General features: G+C 48.3%; 1 protein-coding gene across 3 annotated transcripts in view; it reads left to right on the forward strand.

Moving 5' to 3' along the window:
* Positions 1-17,114, forward strand: part of LOC116949350 (voltage-dependent calcium channel subunit alpha-2/delta-3-like) — a 118,753-nt gene that overhangs the window by 56,157 nt on the left and 45,482 nt on the right. For all 3 annotated transcript variants that reach the window (XR_004403898.2, XM_032966560.2, XM_032966559.2), the window contains 12 exons: positions 852-929; positions 2,889-2,969; positions 3,739-3,813; positions 5,427-5,513; positions 8,279-8,350; positions 9,463-9,524; positions 9,626-9,693; positions 10,920-10,965; positions 12,679-12,776; positions 13,244-13,337; positions 15,567-15,662; positions 16,143-16,261. Coding sequence is in view for 2 of the 3 variants with exons in the window: in XM_032966560.2 (XP_032822451.1) it covers positions 852-929; positions 2,889-2,969; positions 3,739-3,813; positions 5,427-5,513; positions 8,279-8,350; positions 9,463-9,524; positions 9,626-9,693; positions 10,920-10,965; positions 12,679-12,776; positions 13,244-13,337; positions 15,567-15,662; positions 16,143-16,261 (976 nt within the window). In the remaining variant the exon portion in view is untranslated. The remainder of the gene's footprint in view (positions 1-851; positions 930-2,888; positions 2,970-3,738; positions 3,814-5,426; positions 5,514-8,278; positions 8,351-9,462; positions 9,525-9,625; positions 9,694-10,919; positions 10,966-12,678; positions 12,777-13,243; positions 13,338-15,566; positions 15,663-16,142; positions 16,262-17,114) is intronic.

The following is a 17,114-nucleotide window of genomic DNA, read 5'->3' on the forward strand; positions in this document are numbered from 1 at the left end:
TGTTTGGCCATTTCCATTCATGACCATTTGGCGCGTGGGAATAATTTGCTGAAGAAAATCTATGCATCCGAGGGGATTGCACCCAAAGCTCCGCACAGATGGATTCACTTTGCAGACAGACGCGATTCAGAGAGGACCCACTCTATCCGTGGACTGCACCTATTGCCTTAATGTCATCTGCAGTTGTGTCGCGTTGTCTTTGCTAAATCGGCAATGAATTATCTCCCGCTATAGTTGGACTAGCTCAAACATAGCTGATTCCAGCTGTGAATTTTGCGAATTAAATATCCACCTCGTTAATAATAACAATGTGAATCAAGTTAATATTAAGGTAAATAGAGAGGGAAAACACTTGTCTCTTGATGCTTTGCAGCCCTTGAAATGCAAAGGTGCACTTTGATTGTCTACTGATCGATAAACGAACGAGAGAGAGAGAGAGACTCGTCGTGGCATTTGGTGTGCGACCCCTTGACCCTGACGCTCAGTGAGACGCACTTTGTGGCGCTTTGAAGATGTCAATGCCAGTCCGCTCTAACGTCGTTCCACCGCGCGACAATTAGTCCACCTCTTTCCCATTGGCGACAGAAAAAGCTACTGGAACCTACGAAAGAGTCATTTGCACGCCTCGCCGCACACGCCATCCTCAATACGTTTAAATAAATAATTTGCAAACTCGCCTGTCAGATAAATGTCACGTTTTCACGTCCAAGGACAATGTGACGTAACGTGAATTTGTTGTTGTTGTGTTGTTTAAACTTTCAGCCGTAGTCTCGCGGGAGATTTGAGTTGTCTCGCACGGACGTGCCGATGATGTGACGATGACTGACGCCGATTGCTCTGTTACCCGCCAGCTCTACTCCACCTCGTCCCAGGGGCTACTGCTCATGACCACGGTGGCCATGCCTGTCTTCAGCAAGAAAAATGAAACGGTGGGAAACGACACGCACACACACAAAGACCCCGTGCTTAGCCGAGACAGCCTGCCGAGGCAAGTACTGTTACAAGGATCCATCAAGAGCAGCGCTGAGCACGTGGGGGTGGTGTGACTAGCACCACGCCTGACCACCTTTGTCTCCCTCGTGCTGTTGCTTATACACTGCACAAGGTATTCATTTAATGATACATTCACCTAGGGGAGGCCTAGGATCAGCTCAGGTAATCTTCAAACCCAGGTTGCCGGGATCGTAGTGCAGTCTACTAGTCTCAATAATATTTCTCCCCGCAACACACAAGCATGCAAACGCACACAAGCAGGTACACACACATATACAAAGACAAAGATCCCCCGTATAGCCTGAACAGACTGTTGGGGCAAGTGCTGTTAGCAAAAACCTATGAAGGCCGGCACGGTACACGAGGGGGTGGGTGGCCAACACCACGCCCGGCCGCCTTTGTCTCCCCAGTGGCGATGTTTACACACCGCACCAGGTACTCATTTGAGGCTGAGTCGACCTAGGGGAGGCCCAGGACCGGTTCAAATAATTGTCACCGGTGTTGGCCGTGAACGGGAATCGAACCCGGGTCGCCGGGTTTATAGTGCAGCGCGCTAACCGCTACACCAGCACTCCCCACACACATACATACACACACATATGAACATGTACACACACACGCACACACAGGGGTTCGTGTGTTCCAAATAATATTCCTCCAATCTGACCACAACATGTGGTGTTCAACTATGCTGCGAACCAGAGGTCACAGGGTTACAAATGCCACGCAGTTCAGAATTGACCACTGTAAAAAGACAGTGATGGTGGGATGGGGGGGGACGTCTAGGAATGGGTTGGGGTTTTTTTCCTCATCAAAATTGAGTTGTAAATAAAATGAAGTGAAGCCTGCAACAGACATTTGACCAACGCGGTAAACCGAAGTCAGCTTACTAACTCGGATCAACAACAAAAAATGAGATCCAATTCCTGTTCACGGAGCAGTTTAAAACCAAAATGTAAATCAGTTGGGGCCAGGCGCTTGGAGGCCCTGTGGTACACATTACTCACTGCCACAAGTGCTTTATTAAATTACCTGATGGAACACGGCCATATTGAGACGTATATTCCCTGTTTGGCCTTCGAAATGTTTTATGTATTTCTCTTTTTAAGGGGGAGTGGGGTTCACCTAATACTCCATTGAAATGCATCGTTGTGTTTTTTGTGTGTTGCACATGAATGCCACTCCAAGTTCTGTTTTGACCGGTGGAAACGGGACATTTGAGAAATGAAGATATGCTTGCATCTCATTCGTGCTGTGCAGCATAAACATGGGCTGAATTCGGCATCAGATACACACAGTGCTGCCCTCAATTCATAGCTCTCGACTGCAGAGCCACAGCACTTTATGGCAGCATTCCCGCAAAATAAAAAAAAGTATTAAAGACTTTAAAAAAACCGTACATTGTAAAATAACATTAATGAGATGTTCCAACAGGGTTTGGCAGGCAAGACAATTAACCAGGCTCGGACGATTCATGACCCAGATTTTAATAAAAAACGGGTGCCACTGCGCATGAAAGTCGTCCGCCTTTCACTCGCCTCGCCACACGAATGAGGAATTTCCACCACTGGCTCAATGCTGGTCACGAACAAGAGTAGTCTAGCCACGTGCGTAGGTTTTTGCATGCACCAGGCATATTCCTGAAGATACCAGCAGCAGTGCGCGGCAAAGGCTTGTGATAGCGAATGTTCAACACGCGCCCAACCTGGAAACCCGCACTGGGAATAAGAGTGGTGCTCCATTACTTATTAAGGCGATTGACTTTTGAATTTAGTGAAATGTATCGGAGAGCATCGGCTGATGGGCATTATTCGCTATTAGCTGGCAGGGACGAAACGCCGGGCATGCGAGACACGTTTGCATTCACGAGTTCTGTTGCCGGTTTGTGCGTTCAGAGGTCCCATGGCATCCTCCTGGGCGTGGTGGGGACGGACGTGCCACTCAAGGAGCTGCTCAAGATGGCTCCTCGCTACAAGGTATGTTCAGTGTGTGTGTTTGTTCGTAGAACTTCTCTCGCACCGTACGTAGCCAGCAGTGCCAATCAGAGGCACGGGGGAAGAAAAGGGAGGTACGCTTAAGGCCTGATGATGATGATGGTTATGATGGGCGCATATTGGGTCAACCTCGCGATTGTGCGCTTGTGCCGGTAGGGTTATGGGTCACAAAACTTCGCATTCATTTGAAATGAAGCCCTTTACCATTCCACTGCTGGATGAAGGCCTCTCCACACCTTACCATCCGTGCAGCGGTTAATGCATTATCAGCAGCGTCTTTTTAATTATGGAACATTAATCATGGCCATTTTTGGGTGAAAATGTAAACTGTAAGGACTTTGTTGTTTCTGTTTGCACAACTCATCCAGGGAGTAGCTCAGGAGTACAAAATAACAAAGCTCCCAATTTGTAGATGCATGCGGTGTTTCCCAAGCTGTCATTGTAGTGCCATCACCGTCACGACATCGTTGTGACCTCACTGCTGTGCATTTCAATACGTCACTGCAGTGACATCACTAAAGTACATTAGAGGTGTGCTTGGCCATAACTTTAATGTGTTTTATTTAAAAAAACATATATCTTCACATTTGTTTTAGACAGCCTGGGACATGTGTATTTTATCTACAGGAAAATGTCTCTTGTTTTTTTTGGGGTGTTCCATTTTCATTTAACTTTCAAAAAGTCTTACACTGTCGGAGAGATTGAGCTTATTTGAGATGCTTGGTTGCGACGATTGTATTGCGTGCCGCAGCTTGGCGTCCATGGCTATGCGTTCATCATCACGAACAACGGCTACATCGTCACCCACCCGGACCTGCGCCCAATGGTGAGTGTCCTGCACACACACAAAACAACGAGACGGAGGGCCTCTTCGCAGTCCCGACCCCCGCCTCCAACTGATGCCCTCGTGTGCAAAGCGACACGAGGGCATCAGCGAGCACGCAGGGCTGGCGTCTCCCAACGGGTCGGGAGCTTCAAGTGTAAGTGTACTGCCACGCTGCTTTCAAGCAACAGAGAGTGATGGGAAAGCCTCGGGGGAATACGCTCACTTCTTCAGCGCAGGCGGTTACTATGCATGTATGGTCCATTCGATTATTTGTCTGCCAAGATTGTTCCACCGTTCTTTCATTGAGAGTCCTTCTAATCCACCCAGATGTCATTCTTGTCGACCCCCCCCCCCCAGTGGCCACTCTCTGTTAAGACTCTCGAGCGCGTGTTGGCGTTGCTCATTTCCCTGCTGCGGTGGCGCGAAGCATCAACCTCGGTGACGCCTTTTCACCCCCAGGCAGTGCTATCTGTCTCTAGCTGTCTGGCCCTCTCGCTACTGTGGATGTCTGTACTCATGCTTTAGCAGGTCCATAGGTTTAAGGTGAAAATACTATTTTTGGGCGGCTGAATTATTTTAATTGTTTATAAACGATTTTTTTTTTTACAACGATATGTTTTAAAATAAATCTCTAAAGCTAGAGAACACACGGTTTACACTCACGGGCACTGACACGCGTCTTTGGGCACGGGGTCACCAATTGCGGCAGTTGACCACGTGCGCGACGAGCGGTCACCTTGTGTGCTCTCTCACCAAGTCTGGCATCAAGAGGTTTTACTGAATAACTTCGAAGGAGCTTGGCCCTGTTAAAGCCAGCCAACGACCACCTATGCATTCTCCTGCAGAAGTTTGAGTCAACAGATGCCTGTAAATTGAGATTACCTATTTAGTGTTGCGTCTTCCACCTAATTAATCTGAATTGTGAGTTAATGTCTGAATGGCACCAAGAATTTACAAGCAGATGTCTTTAACTGCATTACCCTCACTTGTATATGTTCAGTGCGAATAGGTGGGCTAATCGATCTTACAGTTACACCGCCCACTTGCACACAAGAAAAAGCTGCCCATTTAACTGTTCGTCTGATGTCCCTTCTGTTACATCTCATCCACATTCGAAACATACTTTGTGTTTGCCTTGCAAATAGTCTCCATCACATGTCAGCCAAAATTGTGTTTTTTTATTTTCAGAGCTATGAGTTATTAAAGGGTAACAATATCTGATGGATAACAAAAAATTGTGCACGCAATGAGTGATGCTGAAACCATCAACTCGCTGCACTTGAGAACCCAGCATAATTACGAACAGCGGCAATCTGCATTCAACCTATTGCCCTGGCTATTCCGACCGAGGACAAGTTGCGACTTACCTGGATTCAGATCAAATTGTGGCAGCGCTGACAAAAAGCAGTGGGCAGGGCTGTCTGTTGGGAATGCGACGCACGTTGCAAATTCCTGCCCCTCCTGGCTTCTTCATAAATTGGCCGCGTGGCCCTTCGCCCCGCGCGGCCGTGCGCGCAGAGCGAACCAGACGTGGGGGAGCGGTAGCCACGTGGCCGCACCCTCCGGTGGCTCGGGTAACTCCTCCGTTCCCAACCGCAGTTGCCTCTCCACAGTACAAAGAGGGCAAGAAGATGAAGCCAAAGCCGAACTACAACAGCGTGGATCTCTCCGAGGTGGAGTGGGAGGACGTGGACGAAGTGGTGAGGTGCTGCGCCCGTCGCGTTCGTCGGAGCGGCGCTGACGAGCGGCTAATGTTTGGGGGGGAGCGCCTCCCACTCAATCGGGCAGTGCTACCATGTGCTGCACGTTCAGGTTGAAGCTGAGACCAAGTCCGCCTCAGCTTTTCCAGTCTCAGATTCATAACGCGTGCAGGTGGACTTAATTGAGGCGCTAGAATGTGCCGGCAGTGGCTTCTTGCGACGAGTCCCACAGACTCATACAGAGATATAAGAGATACACAGAGTGATGTAGAAACCGATAGACTTCCATTGAGATCCATAGGCTTAACCTAGAGATATGTAGACTTACACAGCGATCCACTGAGAAACGTGAATGCGCTGGCAGTGTGCTTCATCATCCCTGCTTTCTTGACCAAACAGGCGCCGGTGCTTTAAATGATCACCACGTGGTCCCTCTGTCCCAATTACCGATTGACTACCTGCACGTGATATCACCTGAGACTGGAAAACCCGCGGGGGACTAGGTGTCCTCTTAAACCCGGAGCTACGAGCTGTCACTGCAAAAATCCACATGAAGGGCAGCACCTTTTTCAAATGTCTTTATTTTTCCCGATGTTGTTATCGGTATCACGTGATCATATCAGCACACGTACATGTGGAACACTTGCTGTTACCATTGCACCATCTGGTGGCAGAGAATGTCTCCGAAATATTGTTGTCATGGAACTAATTCTGAGGTCCCCTTGTATTGCATCTTATGCACACTCCTAGAGTGTTCGTCAAATGCCAATGAAACCAAACGTTTTTATTCACTGAGCTGGAATTTAACCAAATTAATTACAAAACCATCTTTGCATGTATTTTATGCAGTCATCAGCTTGCAACCCAGTTTCATCACAGGCAGTTTGCCCAGATCTCAACTCAGATTCTCAGCAGCAGTGTGAGCTCAGAGTGCTTTAACACGGCATTGCCCTACTGAGCCACACAGCCACCTCCGAGTGAAGCATCGCTCGTGTGATATATATATTTACATGCCCGTGGCGTGGGGAGGCTCTCATCCAGCAGTGGGTTGACAATTTGGGGGTTCGAGCCCAACCCTGAAGCCTGTATATTTGGAATTTGCAAGTTCTCCCCGTGGTCACGTGGATTTTTCTCTGGGTCCTCTGGATTCTCCCTCCGCATTTAGAAACAAGCATTTAGAGTTTTCGCCTGCTATAAATGTCCACACGATAAGCCACCTCGTTGAGCTATCATTTGTGGCCAGGTTGCTTCTGACAAAGAGCTATAATAGCTCAGTGGGCCTTACTTGGTAACATTTTTAAAAATATATTTTTTTATTTAAAGCTTTCGTGACTGCAGGGATGCATATTCTTGGTTCTTTCGGTAAGTCACGTAGAAGGGAAACAATACAATAATAAAAATATAAAACAATTAAATTCTCACGACGTTTCGACTCCAACACAAGCAATCATCATCAGGTGTGAAAACCACACCTGTGTGAAAACCACACCTGTGTGAAAACCACACCTGATGATGATTGCTTGTGTTGTAGTCGAAACGTCGTGAGAATTTAATTGGTTTATTTTTTTATTATTGTATTGCTTCCCTTCTACGTGACTTACCGAAAGAACCAAGAATATATATAGTTTAGTACGTGCACACGATGTTTGAACTCAAAGAGCTGGGCTAATGTATAGTGCCCTCTTGTGGAACGGTTTGACCTAACAGCAATTCACAGTCACATCCCGAGTTGTGATTTCTGAACTTACCTCTCTCATTGCTGTTTGGGGGCCGTCCATAAATGACGTGACGCGATTTTGGACGATTTTTGACCCCCCCCCCCATCGTCACACGGCGTCACAAAACGTCAGACCCCCCCTCAAATATGACGTCACAAAGCTCTGCTCCCCCCCCCCCCCCCCAAAAAAAAAATGCTTCAAATCGCTTTAAACGATTGTCATTGTAGTGCGTATTTAATGTGGCGCTGCACTCTGATGATGTAGGAGAAAACATTTATTAAAAAAAGTCTATTTAATTAAGTGGAACGTGTTGTCTATATTCTAAGTTGCGCATTTTGATGTGACGTCACATTTCTCAACCCCCCCCCCCTCGTTACACATCGTCACAAATGTCTGACCCCCCCCCCCCCACCCCCTAGGTGCGTGACGTAATTTATGGACGGCTCCTTGATGAAAATGTTAACTTGCACGTAGTCGCACATGTCTGTGATCAAATCAGTCATGTGGTAAGGCTAGACCTGATATCAAGTTATGTTTTCGCTAAGTATTTATGAACATTGTTGTTATTATTGTAAGCTGACTGAACGTTACTGTAGTATTTTGGATGGCGTGGCAGCCGAGTAACGGAATTGGTTTAAGATGACGTCCACGGAGGAGATGAAACGATGAAATAGGTGTATTGTTAGATCACGACTTGGGGAGGCCTTAATCTAGCAGTGGACTGATCATGGCTGATGATGATGTTTATTCAAAAAAAGAAATGCGTATACCTGGGTTGTTGTGCTTCTTGACACCTTGCCGTGGCACCTGAGATGTTTACGTGAACATCGCTATTGAATTGTGATTCATGATGCTTGACTTTCTTCGACTTTTTTCTTTCGTTTAAACGAAACGACCGCGCTCGAAGGAACAGCATTGCCTCGCCGCTTGCCCATCTGTTCTCCGCAGTACACTTCAATCTTATTCACTGAAATCACGTTGACTCGGGCGTCTCTCCGCCGTCTGTTTTCATCCGCATGGCGGGTCTGCGACCGCCTCTCCTCCCAGCTGCGGACTGCGATGGTCAACAGACAGACGGGCACCTTCTCGATGGAAGTGAAAAACTCCGTGGACGAGGGGGTAAGACGGGCCAGACGCGCCGCTCCCAGTTACAGCCGACAGCCACAGCTGAACAAACCCCACCGAGGCGACGGTGTCCACGAGCGAGAAGGCCCGAACGGGGCGATAGAGAGGGAGCCGTGTACTTCGTCACTGACGATGGTGGGGGGGGTTCTTATACTGGGGCCTCTGAGCTACCCAGAGCCGAGCTCAAACCCAAACTCTCGCTCTCCCCTCGACAAAAGTATGCACACATCCCCACTGCAGTTCGGAGACAAACCGGGATTCGAAGCCCGGATATTTCACTGCGCAGCACAAATAACTTTTTTTTGTTGAACGACGAACGAGCCTAAAGTGAAAACAACAACCAAATGAGAGAGAGAGAACAATTATTGTAAAGGGTGAGAAGGGGAAGTGTGGAGCAGGGAAAAAAAAGAGTCAATTATTCTCATTATTATTCAGAGGCATGTTTTTCTAAGCAGACTGAAGGTTGCGGATTGACCGTGCAACAGGTGAAGGGCATCTCTGAAAACTACTGGACATCTGTCAAAAAGAGCTGTGTAGCTCATCGGATTCCTCCAGTATAAATGAATATTGTGATTCTGACGGTGAGGTGCAGTGGCACCAACGGCGTTGGCCACGGTGGCTGGTCGGCGTTTGCCGTGGCAGGCAAACCAACGTGGAAGCGCCCGTACATCGCTCACGCCAATGTCCACATTCACTACATTGTGTCCCTCACGCTCCGTTTCCCCCGACGTTGTCTGGCCACGACATCGTTGCGCTCCCCACTCTATGCGACCGCAAGCGTTCTCACGCCGAGACAGCCACACACTCCTCCTTGTCTCACGGCGTTTCACAGAGATCACGGACTGCTTTTTTTGGAAGGGCATCACGCGCGATTGATCGATGCATGGGTATTTCTCGCCGCTCAACCACATTGGTTGCGTGAGCTGACCGCGTCGGGTGGAGGAGGGCCCCTTCGACCCGCGGTTTACTCGCGTCGATCCGACCCGCCGAATCAGCCGCGAACGGCGGCGCATTCTGTGGCCGTTCGCCTTTGAAATCACAGCCCAGAATTGGTGACCGGATGTCAGGTGCGTTCCCTCTCCCCCTCCAACCCTTGTGGCTCTCAGAGACGCGTTCTCATGCTGACCAACGACTACTTCTTCACGGCGCTCAAGGACACGCCCTTCAGGTCGGTGGTTGCCAGCTGTTCCCCGCGGCTCCGTCGCGTCGTCCTGTTCCGCGTGAACGCGCCGGAAGGCCACGCGGAATAATCGCCCGTGTCTCGTTCAGTTTAGGAGTTGTCCTGTCGCGTGGCCACGGAGAGTACGTGCTGATGGGGAACGTGTCCAAGGAGGAGGGTGAATGACCGCAGCACGAGGACCGGCTCTCGACGATTTTCCGCGGCCGCGAAACGGGGATACACACGCGCGCGCACGAGCACGCGCACGTGTGCGCACATCGTCATCGTTATCATCAGCAGCGACCGAGCCCTTAGCCTTCAAAGTCAATGGATTCGTCGTTCTGTTGAGCAGCGACGTCGTCCGTTTCACTTGAGCACAAAGTATCACAGAAGAGTAACGCGAACGCTTTGATCGTAGCGATGGTAGAAATAAATAAATACAAATACCTTGACTGATCCTGCTTTGCTCACGTGGTTGGTAGGCCACTATTGTTATTATTACGTTCCCAATGATCTTGGTGGACAATTAATCTCACTGTGATTGGAGGCTATGTTTTCAATCGGTTTCCTGGAAAAAAAGACGAATGAATATCAAATACCATTATGCATACCCCAAGGGTAGATGACAAAAATTGCGTTGATGCAGTGTACATTAAGGCAGTAAATCCCAAGCTCTCACAATCCCAGCCCTATGTAAAAAATATAAACATGATGATGACCATTTATACTGTTGACAGATATATGATGGATGATGGGTAATGATTATGAACATCGTAACAGTTAAATTAGCGTGGACCCATGAATACTCTATATGCCCCAGTAAATACATTACTGGAATGTGTTTATTTAGCTACATACTTTACGATGCTTACAAAAACAACACGTAGGTGCAATTTCATTCATGCATTACAATACACTGACACGTGCAAATTAAATACAAATACGCCTCTGAAACATGACTATGTAACTGCAATATATGTTCCTTTAATTTATTATAAATTATTTGATTTGGCCACGTAATGATTTGACCATGTCCGTGTCATTAAGAACCCTCCACCACCCAACACAGCCAAACAAATAAAATTGTGCCAATGAGATTCAACGTTTCGCTTGTAACGACGTCAGGCACCATCAGAGCAAGATCCAGAAAGTCAGATGAACAATTCATTGAGTCCGAATCTGACTTCATGCATTGTTACGCTGACTGACTGGACCGCGTGGAGGGTTCGTAATGGCACGGATCCTCCTGTGACTGAACTCGCAATCAATTACGAGTCGTAATATTGGCTGCGAAAACCTACCTGTCAAGTCTAATTTTGTGTCTATCGTCGGAAAAATGCATTTCATTACAGGGAAATTAGACATGACACGTGACACAACATGTTTCTATTGCTCCTTTCACAGGCTTACATGATCTACTGCACCCTGACCTCAACATTGCCAGTGACTGGTAAGAGCCAATGGTACATGGTTTGTTTATTTAGGGGGTAAAACACTTGCTCTTGTAAGTTCCAGCCAACCAGCACTGCAGACCAGTTTAACACGTAGGCTTTCGTGACCGCTATTATTCGTAATAATGTTTTTTTTGGGGTTTGATCGCGTAAGTATAAATGTGTCGCAACCCTCCACCACCCGGCACGGCCAATCAGTAAAAAATGTGTCACGTTGACAAAACGCCAATTAGTTACTTCTTCAGCCCACCGGTGTGTTTGAAGAGTGAATCCACAACATTTAGAATTTGAGTCCGACGTTTCGCTGGTAATTACATCCAGCATCCTCGGGCGATTTGCCAGAATAGTGAAGCCATCCACCTGCTTCCGGTCTTAATTAGTGCAGGACGACGTCATCATTCTAAATGTTGTGGATTCACTCTTCAGTGTTGGTAAATATAATAGAGACATGTTGCTCTTCTGCTCTTATAATTATATTTGCATTGTGCTATTTGTACCTCATCATGGGATGAAGTCATTTTTATCTTAGATCTGTCACATAAAGTAGTGCATATCACCTTTTGTCAGTGAAGGGCCTTCGGAAGTTGATGTCCCAGAACTATTTCTGAAGTCTCTTCAATCGTCTCTTATCCACATGAGGCGGTGCATCTTCTCACGTGCCCTGCAACGAGTGCTCTTCGCATGGCAATTAACGGCAATTGTTTTTTGTGCTGAAATTTGCCAAATTAAGAATTTAAAAAAACACATTTGATTTTAAATTGTTTTGATGCGATCATTGGTGACTTGGCTGAGACAATGAACCTTACTCTAGATTGAAAACTAATTTATTTTAACTGCTTTTTGTGTTTAGTTTGTTGTCCTTCCGCTGCCCCTCCGATTAGCACGGTTTGCTACGTACGGCGCGAAATAAGTTCAGCATACATACTCCACTTGAGAATCCAGTTCACGTGGCTGCCTTAAAATATAACCCAGGCTCTCAGCACGTCTGGCTCAATTACTCTTGACACGATGAAGCGCTGGGGGTTGATATATAACCGACCAGGATTGATACTCGCAACTTTCTGAGTGTGACCCATGCAACTTACAACTAAGCGATTTAGCTGAGCCACCCAGCCACCCTGCTGCTGTTATTTTTGACAGCCTAACCACAGCCAGTCATATGTTGAACTTCGTTTGCACCGTACGTAGCCAACCATGCTAATCGTAAGTGCGGGGAAGGCACAACAAGCTAAACATGAAAAACTACTCTAAAGAAATGATCGAGCCCAGCGGCCGACCTGGTTATTGGTGCTATTAAACACCAAATATTAAACACTAAATATTAAACACTAAATATTAAACACTAAATATGAGCCACCCGCTTCACAGTGCACACAAATGATCCTGTGGCTACGTGTGCCGACATCCAAACGCAATATAATTTGCCCCCAAATAACTTCGTTGGGATGCACACCTAGCAACATCACCCCCTAGAGGCAGACTCGTGCCTACTGGCTGGCTGTGGCTGGGCGCTGCGTTCACCTGGTGCCACGCAGGGGCGGCTGCCAGCGGGTGTTCCCTTTGCCGCAGGGCGCCTTGAGATGTGCTGCGCGGGAGACGCGGTTTAGATGTTAGAAGGGGTGCCGTGGTGGGGAGATGTTATCTCCCTCGCCTGGTACGCAATGTGCTCCGTTCCCACCTTGCCGTGTCACGCCACTTCTCGTCTCCCGCAGGATCTACTGCAACGTGGACATTGACCCGGACCATCGCAAGCTCACGCAGTTGGAGGCCGTCAGGAGGTATCTGCTGGGAATTGAACCTGATCTGCAATGTAAGCCCTTGCATTGAGTACCGTTGCCTAAACCTGTTTTATTTCTTTTGCGGTTTCGCGACCAATATTCTCCATCATACATTTTTTTGGGTTAGAGCGCGTAAATATATAAAAAATGTGTCGTTCACCCACCACCACCCGACACAGCCAATTAGTAAGGTGTGTCACGTTAAGAAAACGGTGCCGATAAATGAGTTACTAGTACAGCACACCGGTGTGAAGCCAAGAACCTTCATCACGAATCCTTCCTTTTTTTGTCAGGAAGTCTATTCCCAGCAGCACACGCGCTCAATGCACGCTCTCCATGTCGCGTTCAGCGAGGCACCACAATGCAGGCGATGGGGGGGGGGGGTGTGTGGGGGGCATCGGTGAGCAGGGGGGAGGGGGGGGGGGAGCAGTTAAACAGGACGAGTCACCTGTCCCTGACGCACGCTGCACCGGGCCCCCTTTCGGCGCTGTGGTCGCAGGTGACGATGAGCTCCTCCAGGAGGTGCTGTTTGACGCCGTCGTGACGGCCCCGCTCGAAGCCTACTGGACGAGCCTCGTGATGAACAAGTCCGAGTGAGTTTACGTCGTCGTCGTCGTCATCATCATCAGGGTCAACCCCAGCGGCTGACCATCGAACAAAGACGGCGGTCACCGCATCGCGCGCTTTCAGATGCGCTTCTGCGGCCGTCTGGAACGCTCTTCCCTTCCGATTGTTAGGAAGCCACCGGAGCTACACACTTTTAAATCATCTAAATTGAGAACTCATTTCTTAAAAACTGCCTTTTGTGTTTAGTTTGTTGTCCTTCCCCCGCACCTCTGACTACCGCGGTTGGTTACGTACTGCGCGAAAGAAGTTCAACATACATCATACATGTTCGATCCACTGCTGGATGAAGGTCTCCCCAAGTCGTCGCCATCTCTCACGATCCTGTGATGTAACATTCCACCTCGCACCTGCGCTCGGGCTGAGTTTATCGTTCCACCTTCCACGGTTGATGGGGTGGTGGCACGGCCCAGAGGCAGCGCGTTCGCCGCTTGCTGGAGAGAGGTTCGCGGTTCGAATCCAGCGGCTGCCCCGATTATCACTGCGCGCGTGATAACCACGACAGAAATGACAATGATACGCGCTGCCTGCTGGTAAACATCCCCTGACGCCATTCGCAAGAGGAGGCCATTGCGTGCCCAGTTTCCCATATTCGGAAATTGCTCGCAAATCACTTAATCGGGATTCTACAAAGCAATCATCGCCCCCTACTGGGCAGATCAATGCCCCAGGTCACTCTTGCCAATTAGCCTTATCATGGTCTCTCGAGTTCTCACCGCGTGGCTCAACAAAATAAGCTGCCAACTTGAACTGGACGTCTTCTCAGACACGATCCCTCCTTTAGCTGCCACCCTGCCATTTGCACAGTCGCCCCCCAGCCAACGTGACTTCTAGCAAACGTGTCCTAGCCCAGGCCCACTTACTTTTCTCATTCTTTGCATCCGCTGAATGTTGTCAACCATTGTGGTGTTTGAACATCTTAAGCAGGTATTAAGATGTTCAAACACCACATAGATTATACCGTTTGTAAGGAATCACGTCTGCATTAACCACACCTACTTGTGCTGAACATCACAAACAAACGTGCTCTGACAATATATGGCGTCGTCTTTGAAACTGATTGGCCTACACCAGAGACATCCTTCTTTAGGGCCTTGTCTCACTACCAGTGTCAGAGCAGAGAACGCCAGAAGGGCGAACAGGCGAAATATATTCATATATTTCACACTTTGATATTGGCCAAAAAGGTCCCATGATATAGCTACTCACCCCGAGCTATAAATGTTCTGATAGTGCATTGTCTTTGTACTGTTGTAAAGAAAGCTACTGTCGCTGGTGTAGACCAATCAGTTTCAAAGACATTGCATATATCATTATCAGAGCACGTTTGCTATTTGGTGTTTGAACATCGTAACACCTGTTTTATTGCCAGAAAGGGTAAAAAGTATTCTTGTTTTTCACACAGGGCAGCGTTTTTGGAGGGGTAGCGGTGGAGGATGCTTTCATTGTCACGCCCCATGAGCAGAGGACTCTTTATTAACGGCCGTCTGCTGCTGCGAGGAGCGCACGCGCAATATCGCTTTGCGACTTAAGCAAATACAAAAACAAAGGTGGCCTGTTGACTCAGAGGTCACCGCGCTGAGCTGGCACCGCTGAGAGCCTGGGTTCGGGTCCGGGCAGCCTGCCTGTGCTGAAACAGGTTTCTGAAGTGTAATGGTGTTGATGGTCTCAGTCACCAATCACTGCGCAAATTTTCGTTTGTTCGCTCACGCATATTTGGTCCTGTACTTAATGTGGCTAAAATCCAGTGGCGAGAATTAAACATCGCTTGACAGATACTACTCCGTAGCGGGGGCAGGCGGGAAAGTGTTGCGCCGCAGTGCGGCGGAGCAAAGGTCACTCAAATTATCTCAGAAGTATATTCTGTGATATTTGCTTCTTTCGGACATTGTACGACAAGGAGGATCGCACTTTGCTGCAAGAGATCCAAATGTATTATTCGTCGCACGACATTGCTATGGAATACCATTACATATGCTTGTTTTCCCAGAAAAGCCTCGCCGAGTCTCAAGATTGTTTTAATAGTCGGGCCGAGTATTACGGTACTTATTCGAGGGTAATTTTTTGCAAATGTGGAAAACATACACACTGATTGTAACATTGGGACAGCATTGTGTTTGGGAGTGGGGTTTACAAGAAATATCACAAAGCCAATCTGTCGTGACCATATGGCTCTTACTATCTTGGGTTGACCGCAGGAACGTTGAGAAGGGCATTGAAATGGCTTTCCTGGGGACACGGGCTGGATTGACCAGAACCAGCTTCTACATCGGCAAGGAGAAACTCTCTGACAAGTAAGAAGCTCCGTGCGCGCTGCTTTGAACAGTTACCGCAGTGGCTTCTGTCATGCGATCAAGGGCATTCAAGGTCGTCCATAGACTCACCCCCAGGCTCCTGCTCCCCCTCTCACGTGACTCTCCGCTCTGCCATGTGCCCTCTGTTCAAGTAACCAAGGGATGCTTTAAAAGCCCCCAATGGGCTTTGAACTAGTTGTGATGGTGTTCAGGGTGATGGTGATTGTAGTGGTTGCGGTGGTGAGATCGTAAATGTTGATGTGGGTACATAGCGGCACTCTTTGAACTGTCAGGCAAGCAGCTAAGGAGGCCAACAAGGGGTTTAGAGGACACAGTGCATGGCTTTTTCTCCCCGTATAAACGTTTGAGAGGGGGGAGGGGGGGTTAGATATGTCCCCAGTCACCTATGTCACCACGGTGCCGTGTGGCAACGTCACGAGCATGAATTAACGAGGCTGCATTGAGCGTGTGCGCTGGCAGAGATTTCCTGACGAAGGACCAGGAAAGCGTCTTCACCATGGACCACTTCCCCATCTGGTACCGCCGCGCTGCTGAGCAACCGCCGGGCACGATCATCTACACCGTGCCCTACCAAGCGGGTTAGCGCGCACACACGCGGACAAAGATCCTCGTGTAGCCTCTAACAAGCTGTTAGGGCAAGAGCTGTTAGCGAGAACCTACAGTGGGCATATGTTGATTTTATAGATGAGAGACAATCGGTCATAGGCAGAGGAAATAAGGAAGGCCTTGAACCTGTACTTGAACTGGAGCAGGGAGGCAGCAGCATACGTGGCTGGGGGGAAGGACATCCCAGAATAAAGTGGCCAAGAGAAGAGAATGGGTAACCTTCCATCAACCCAACAGGGCACTTGCACAATGAATTTAACAGGGGCAGCCATCAACCGATTTCTTTGAGAATCAGTTGACCTGATTATGGTTGATTGCGCTACACGCTCGCACAAACAGACATCCAGCCAGTCTGACTTTGATGGCTTGAGCACCACGCCTGTCAAAGTTCCGCGTGAAAGTGTAGGACGTTTGCTAAAAATCCGAGAGCGTGTATGAACTTGTAAATGGTGGGCGTACGATTGTGAAGGCGGTGGCCCGTTTTAGATGCCCATGATATTGCATTTCCAATCAAATGCAACAAATAATTCACATTACGTATTGGGGTAACGCTGCCCATGACAAATGCAACCAGAACATTGCTTCATCTTTTACAAATGTAAGAATGTCCTGGCCTGTGGCTGATGTCAGCTTTCAGTTAAATGTCTGACATTATTGAGGTTAGTGTTCATGATGGGGATAGAGCCGGTGGTAAGATAAATGTCAAGATTAGGGATCGCGCTAGGATCTAAGGATAGAGTCCGCATTAGGGGAATGAACAGCGTGTGAATCAGGGACAGCGCTTTTCTAATAAGCGATTATAGCCACAGACATGGAGAGCGTCGG

The sequence above is a fragment of the Petromyzon marinus genome, chromosome 36, assembly GCF_048934315.1.
Source record: "Petromyzon marinus isolate PM22_M1 ecotype Great Lakes invasive population chromosome 36, UKy_Petmar_22M1.pri1.0, whole genome shotgun sequence".
NCBI lineage: Eukaryota > Metazoa > Chordata > Hyperoartia > Petromyzontiformes > Petromyzontidae > Petromyzon > Petromyzon marinus.